Consider the following 8101-nt stretch of genomic DNA (forward strand, 5'->3'; position numbering starts at 1 on the left):
TAACAGTTAATGTTCATCGGATTCGTGGGAATCTCCCGCTCAGAAAACACGTGGCGTGAGTTCATGTTAAACGTTAATGTTTTCTGTATGTATCTCATCTTATCTCTGCTTCCAAACGAAGTTCGTAGCGATAGTTGGATTTCGATCCTTAGAGTTCGGCCGGAAGTGAAATTTCAACGACATAGGCCCACATCTCCGGTCTGAGGAGCGATCTATGCGACAGACTAGCCCCCACACGCCAGCCCAACGTGCTAAACATCGGCCAGGGGTTTATTGAATCACCAGGTCGGTCTCAACATCTGGGGGAATGGATGGAACGTGTAGGGCTACATATTTTAAAAACTCCCAAGGCGGCGGCGGACTATAACGGACACTCGGTTCCACTCAGACTATCCTAAACAACTTCGAACAATTATCCTATTAGAGCTAGCGTCACCGCGCTAACGCCACCGGGGACCTGGGGGGGGGGGGGTGGGGGTCCTAAGTGGTCCGGGGGGGGCTGGGCGCCACGGTGTCACGGTGGAACCCCGCGCTGCTGCTTGCTGCTTGCTGCTCCTTCTCCTTCTTCTTCTTCTTCTTCTTCTCCTCCGCCAGCGTCTCTGCCTCCATGTTTGTTTTTCATCCAGCGAGATTGTGCAATCCCCCAGCTCCTCCGGAGGACGAGCCAAATGGAACGCGCTCAAGTTCCTGTTCCTGTCCCGGAGCTGAGCGTTCCCGGGACGACGGCGCCCCGCCAGGCCCCCGCCCCCGCCCCCCCGCCCCCCCGCCCCCCGCCCGCCGTCACATGGCCCAGGAGATATTGGCGGCGTGCTCCTTCGCCTTCATGCGCAGCACGGCGATGCTGGACGAGCGTCGCTCGAACTCGGGTTTGGTCTCGAACACGTGGTGGTGGTGGTGGTGGTGGCCCCCCCCACCCCCGGCCCCGACGGCGGCGGCGGCGGCGGGGGGGCCCAGCAGGGAGTCGGCGCTGAAGAAGTTGTTGAGGGACACGTGTCCGAACTGGTTCTGCTGGTTGGGGAAGCTGACGTAGCCCCCGTGGTCCACGCCGCCGCCGCCGCCGCCACCGGCGCCGGCCGAGGAGGAGGAGGAGGAGGAGGAGCGGGGAGGGGGGGGCGGCGCGTGGGGGGAGTAGGAGGAGACGCCGCAGGGGGGGGAGGAGCGGGGGAGCACGCAGTGGGACGGCACCACCCCGCCGCCGCCGCCCGGACCGCCGCCCGCCCACAGGTTACCAGGGATCTGGAGGACACAAGAGGAGCGGGTCAGAGCGGGGACCGGGTCTGGACGGAACCGGGTCTGGACGGAACCGGGTCAGAGCAGAACCGGGTCAGAACAGAACCGGGTCGGAGCAGAACCGGGTCAGAACGGGGACCGGGTGGGAACGGGAACCGGGTCTGGACGGAACCGGGTCAGAACGGAACCGGGTCGGAACGGAACCGGGTCAGAACGGGGACCGGGTCAGAACGGAACCGGGTCTGGACGGAACCGGGTCAGAACGGGAACCGGGTCTGGACGGAACCGGGTCAGAACGGGGACCAGGTCGGAACGGGAACCGGGTCTGGACGGAACCGGGTCAGAGCAGAACCGGGTCAGAACGGGACCGGGTAAGAACGGAACCGGGTCAGAACGGAACCAGGTCTGGACGGAACCGGGTCAGAACGGAACCGGGTCAGAACGGGAACCGGGTCAGAACGGGACCGGGTCAGCAGTCCGGAAAAACCCGGTGCTTAATGGATCCTTGTTTCAATCAATTCTCTCGTTCGTTTCCTCATTCTGCCCTCCTGCGGTCTGCCGTCATCGCCCCGGTTGGCCTGAATAATTGATTGAATCTTTTATTCGTTTAATTTGGCTGTTTAAGTAGGCCTAAAACTAGGGTTAAGATTAGGTTAGCAGTAGTAGTAGTAGTAGTAGTAGTAGTAGTCGAAGTAGTAGGATGGTAGTCGTATTAAAGTATAGCATTATCAAGGGCTGATATTTGAGTATATCCTAAAGTCACCGCGGTCAAACATCGCTCAAAACAACAATTAATGGATTCAATAATGAAGGAGACGCTTGAATGTTTCCCTACGAAAGTAGTAAAATATAGTAAATAAAGAGGCCTGATAATATAAACCAGCGAGGAGGAGAAAGGATTCTGGAGTCTGGTGGATGACGAGCGAACAGAATGCAGAGGAAACGGAAAACAGGATTTAAATACAACAGCGTTGTCGTCCCAACCATGGAATTAAATATAAATTGTGTATTTAATATTTGAATATATTAATTTATATTAAACGTCTGATCCTGCTCCGTCCTCCCAGTATGATAATATACTCAATATGTTTGTATTAAATGAAGGCTTTCTATTAACTAAACTAAAGATCCCAACATGTTGGGTCTCTCGTGTATCGTGTTTCTGCATATTAGGTCATATTATATTCTATATAATATGATTATGATCATTCTATATATTTCTACGGCTATATTTCTGCAGTGTTCACACCAAAAAATAAAAATGTATTTATATCCGCTGAAGCATTCTGGCCGTTGCGTAACCGGCGCGCTTTAATCCAAGGTGACACCGACCCATGACGCAGCACCCGCCCTGGTCCATTACAGACAGAGATGACATCTGACAGAGACTGAGACCCGGTCGATTCGTCTGGAACTACTTTAATTGAGCGGACTTATATCCACCATTACTCCGGTGAGCTTTAGTGACATCTAACGCCATTAGGCGCGCGGTGTCTCCCCGTGTGCCAACAGGCCTGTGTGGACGAGCCAGTTCGGCCTTCACCACTAAACCAACTAACCCTCGAGGCTCTGACAGAACCAGGTTCAGTCGGGCTCAGAGGTTGCCTGCGTACGATCATCCATCTCATTACCGAACCCTAAGGTAACAAGAACAACTTGTGTCTTTTCTGGTTCAGAGAAAAGGTGGAATTGTTTTGGCGCCGTTTCAGATGTTGTTGCCTGTGATGGAAAGTGACTCCAGACGCGTTTCAGACCCATACGCCCCAAAGCCTGGAGCGGCGAGGACCCTGTGAACACACAGCTATACGAATCCTGTTGTTTTAGGGTTCATCCATTCATCAGCGCGTCATGTCTCCTCCACCCCCGGCTCCACGTGACCTTTGCCACGACAGCGAGATGAATCGTCATGAATCGTGAAACCCGATATCAGGTCATCATTTCATCGAGGACACCCCCAGCCCTCAGTCCCATCAACCACCGGGACTTCGTTCCAGTAAGGAGACGGTATCTGAGGGCCTGTTTCTACACATCTACTGGGACCAGGCGTATGGGACATTTAAAACGAGCGGAAGACTCCGAGAGAGGACAGAGCGAAGTCACTCCTCGGGAGAGCAGCGCAGTGGGACGACCAGGACCGCAGAGTCGCTCACCAGCTTCCGCAAGAGACATTCAAGAGTTCAAGACTTCCCCCCCCCATTTCTTCCGTTTCTCTTTCGTCTGACAAATGTACTTGGATAAAAGCGTCAGCTAAATGCCCTAGCCTAAACGTAAGTGTAGAAGTTATTTTCAGCTACGGTTTGTGGAATCCACTCCGGAACCTCGAGGACATAAACGGGTCTCCAGTCCGGACAAAGTCTGGATTCATCCAGAGACAGGACGCACCGAACGCTGCTCTCACTGTTAAACACGACGAGGCCTGAATAAATCTGAAACGTGTTGGCTCAACCTGTAAGTGAGGTTTTATGTGATGTGTTAGTATTAAACTCAGTCCAGTCCAGCTTCTGGAGAAATTTCTGGAGGACCCAGTCTGAGTTGGTAACCAGTCTGAGGGGTTACCGGTGTAAGTGGTAAGTCCAAGTGGTAAAGGGGAGTTTAAGGGGAGTTTAAGGGTAGGCTACTCGCCTGTGCGTAAGAGTCCGCTCGGGGCAACACGGACAGGTCGTAGGTGGTCGCGAAGTGCGTCTTGGCTTGCTGGAGTTGTCCGTAGCGCTCTCGTTTCCTCCACTTTGCTCTCCTGTTCTGAAACCAAACCTGTCGGTAACACAATGAAGACATTAAGAATATTACCATGAGGAAATCATAAAACCGTGGTCATCGTAATTATATTATTATATTGTATTGGGCTATTTCGTGCGAAAACCGACGCATTCTCCACACTTCATTAAACACATCATCATTAAATGACGCCCTTGGAAATAAAACACATTTCATTAATATAATGTAAGATATAAATAATATGTTGCAGGCGGCCCGCTTAAATTAAAGGTTGTGTGACGCATTTTTGTACAGAGATGCATACTACATGTGTGTGCGTGTCTTTACATCTCTATACGTGTGTGTGAGAAAGTGTGTGTGTGTGTGTGTGTGTGTGTGTGTGTGTGTGTGTGTGTGTGTGTGTGTGTGTGTGTGAGAGAGGTGGCCGTTTCTTTTTGCTGCAGATTGTTTGTGATTGAGTGTGTGTGTGTGTGTGTGTGTGTGTGTGTGTGTGTGTGTGTGTGTGTGTGTGTGTGTGTGTGTGTGTGTGTGTGTGTGTGTGTGTGTGTGTGTGTGTGTGTGTGCGTGCGTCTGTGTGTGTGTGTGCGTGCGTGCGTGCGTCTGTGTGTGTGCGTCTGTGTGTGTGCGCGCGCGCGTGTATGCGCGTGCGTGCGCGTGCGCGTGCGCTAAACGCAGGCCGCATACCTGCACCCTGGCCTCCGTCAGCTCCGTCCTCATCGCCAGCTGTTCCCGGACGTACACGTCTGGGTAGTGCGTCTTCTGGAACACCTTCTCCAGCTCCTCCAGCTGCGCGCTGGTGAACGTGGTGCGGTGCCGCCGCTTCTTGCTGCTCGAGACGTTGCTGTCACACTTGCCGTCCGCGAGGTCGTCGAGGTCCGGGTCCAGCTTGTCGCCGGGCCCCCCCCCCGGGCCCCCCGGCGAGGAGGAGGAGGAGGCCCCGCGCATGCTGCAGCAGCTGTCCATCGTCCGGCCCATCTCCCGGTGCAGCGGCACGTCGTCCTCCGGTTTGGAGGAGTAGGAGTTCACTGGAACCGAGCAGAACATCACGATGAGCCGCAGGACCGAACAGAACATCACGATGAGCGGCAGAACCAGACCAGAACATCACGATGAGCGGCAGAACCAGACCAGAACATCACGATGAGCCGCAGAACCAGACCAGAACATCACGATGAGCGGCAGAACCAGACCAGAACATCACGATGAGCGGCAGAACCGACCAGAACATCACGATGAGCCGCAGGACCGACCAGAGACACCGGCCGGCGCCAGTTCGTTTATCGTTCCCGTTAATTCATTTGGGGTTTAATTTGATTAATATTCATGAATAGAGATATTTTTAAACCCGCTGAATACAGAGAGGGACCCACCCTCATACGGTGGTGAAATGCTGTCCATTGACTAGGCTAAATTAAAAAGGTACAAAAATGCTATATCAATAAATAGGCCTAGATATAATAACACTTAAATTAATGATAAATGAATTCAAGACAAGTTTACAAAAAAAGTATTTCTATAGGCGTAAAGGCTATTGATCTATAACAGCTTTAGATGGTATATAGATATAGTATTAAAGACAAACATATATAGATCTAGTTATAGTATTACATATAGACATATGTATATATAGTATTAAATATACACATATATATAGATATAGATATTAAATATACATATATATATATATATATATATATATATATATATACATCGATATAGTATTAAATATACCCATATGTAGAATATTATATACAGACCTATATATATAGTTATAGTATTAAATATATATAGATATAGTTATAGTTATTGTAGACATGTTGACATATATATAGTATTAAATATAGACATATATAGATATAGATATATTAAATATAGACAAATATAGATATAGTATTAACTATACAAATATTTAGATATAGATAGTTTTAAATATGGACATAAATAGATGTAGAAATAGTATTAAATATAGACATATATATATATATATAGACATAGCCAAAGGTAAAGGTAAATATATAGATAAAGACATACAAAACTATGTAGTTCTAGTGAGACATATGGTTTAATTTAATAAATAGCTTCTTAGACATTGCTGTAGATGGTATAGAAATATAGAAATATCGATAGCTATAGCTATAGAAACACAGCTATATAATTAGTTAAGATCTAGACATAGGAAGAGTTTGATATAGGTATAGGAGTAGAAATACAGCTATAGACAGGTTAACATATAGATGTCTTAAGACATAGTAGGCCTACATAGTTAAAGTTAGCTCTAGATATAGTACGACATAGTTAGATATAGATATGGGTACATATAATAAGACATAGTTAGATCTAAATCTAGATATATAGATATAGCGGGCCATAGTTAGATACAGTCAGACATAGTGAGAGATAGCTCTAGATATAGTAAGGCACAGTTAAGTCATAGTCAGACATAGTTCGATCTAGATATAGTACAACCTAGTTAGATATATCTAGATATCGTACGACACAGTTATATCTAGACGTAGTGTAACCTAGTTAGATATAGGCCTAGGTATATCTAGATATAGTGAGACGCGCAGCCCTCCTCCCCACCGTCTGCGCAGGGCGAGGCCTCTCCGGCCGCCTTGCTGTAGTACTGCTGCACGCCGGCTTCCAGGCCGTCCATGACCTGGTCCAGCGCGGCGCCGGGACCCAGGTAGTACTCGCTGCCCTTGCCCATGGCCTGGCTGCTCTTCAGGGCGAACTTATCCTCCATATATTCCATCATCATTCTAACGGACGTCCCCACCATAAGAACCTCCTTGGTTTCCGTCCCTCACACCACCCCTCTCTCCGGGATCGATGAGCGGGGACCGATCGATATATGCGTATCGGCGGATCGATACGCGCGTTGTGTTGTGTTGACGGAGTCGCTGATGCTCTTTCGCTCTGAGGCGCCTTCGGAGGAGCGGCCCCGCTTTATAAGGAACACGGACGCGCCTCTCCTGCGCGCGGAGCACAGAGCGGCGCGTCACGGCCCGGGGTCGGCCAATCGGACGTCGTATATGAGGACTCCGAGCCACGCCCCCTTCCCCGAGCCCAAAAGCAAACACAAATAAAGACCGTTATATTCCCCCAGAAGGACGCTTACGAAGGGAAACAATCAAATTAGCTTTTAATTTATTACATGTTTGGATATCCAGTTAGGCGATCATTTAGCAATGGTTAGGGTTAGAGAGGTCCGTTTGGCTCCACTGACATGATCAGGAGGAGGTGATCACACTGCGGCCGAGATGGAAGCGAATAGTCTACATTGTTCCCAGGACACACACACACACACACACACACACACACACACACACACACACACACACACACACACACACACACACACACACACACACACACACACACACACAAATGTTTCCGACTGTCTGTCTGTCTGTCTGTCTGTCTGTCTGTCTGTCTGTCTGTGTGTGTGTGTGTGTGTGTGTGTGTGTGTGTGTGTGTGTGTGTGTGTGTGTGTGTTTGATATAGACTTGCATTAGGTCTAGTCATCATTACTACACAACTCACTAGCACTATCTAAAATAAAACCCAAGTTAGTTTCTACCGGCTAATTTATTTTATCAATAAACATTTATTATTATACATATAGGCCAGACCAACGTGTACGCCTATACTGCTAAACGCGTTGGCCGTTTAATAGTAGCTAGGAATTATGAAGAGTATTTCATATAAAAAGGGTAACAGCATACACAAATAATTGTTGTGCTTTTTTCTGATACTTTTCCCCTCGTTTTTTATGTCTATAAAGCGCTGCGTTTTCTACAGAAAAATACATTCTGACAAAGACTATTGTATATCTATTTGTCCCACAATACGAATTTATATTTACTCGAAATGGGCATCAGTTTTAGATGGCAGTATGGACAAAGGGTTATTATTTATAAGAACAAATTGCTCAAAATAGAAAAAATATTTTCCATATCAAAAATAACTCATGGATATTAGATTATATCTGAATATAACCTCATCGCTAATTATTATGATATATTATAGGCTACAATTATAATGTAATAAAATAATATAGTATGGTATCATAATATAATGATTTTAGTATTCAATTATTTAGGCTAATAATTATTCCTGATATTTTAAACAAAATGCAAATAGCCACGATTAG

The 8101-nt window shown here is 47.8% G+C and overlaps 1 protein-coding gene across 1 annotated transcript; it reads right to left on the reverse strand.

The window, feature by feature from the left end:
* Positions 1-780: 780 nt before the first annotated feature.
* Positions 781-6727, reverse strand: alx1 (ALX homeobox 1; the record flags this gene model as incomplete). Its single annotated transcript, XM_084490102.1, has 4 exons — positions 781-1236; positions 3853-3981; positions 4630-4970; positions 6529-6727. 4 exons carry the CDS (start codon positions 6725-6727, stop codon positions 781-783), a joined length of 1125 nt encoding a protein of 374 aa, XP_084346228.1.
* Between the last annotated feature and the right edge of the window lie 1374 nt (positions 6728-8101).

This window comes from Micromesistius poutassou, assembly GCF_964030765.1.
Source record: "Micromesistius poutassou genome assembly, contig: SCAFFOLD_1343, whole genome shotgun sequence".
In the NCBI taxonomy this organism is placed as follows: domain Eukaryota; kingdom Metazoa; phylum Chordata; class Actinopteri; order Gadiformes; family Gadidae; genus Micromesistius; species Micromesistius poutassou.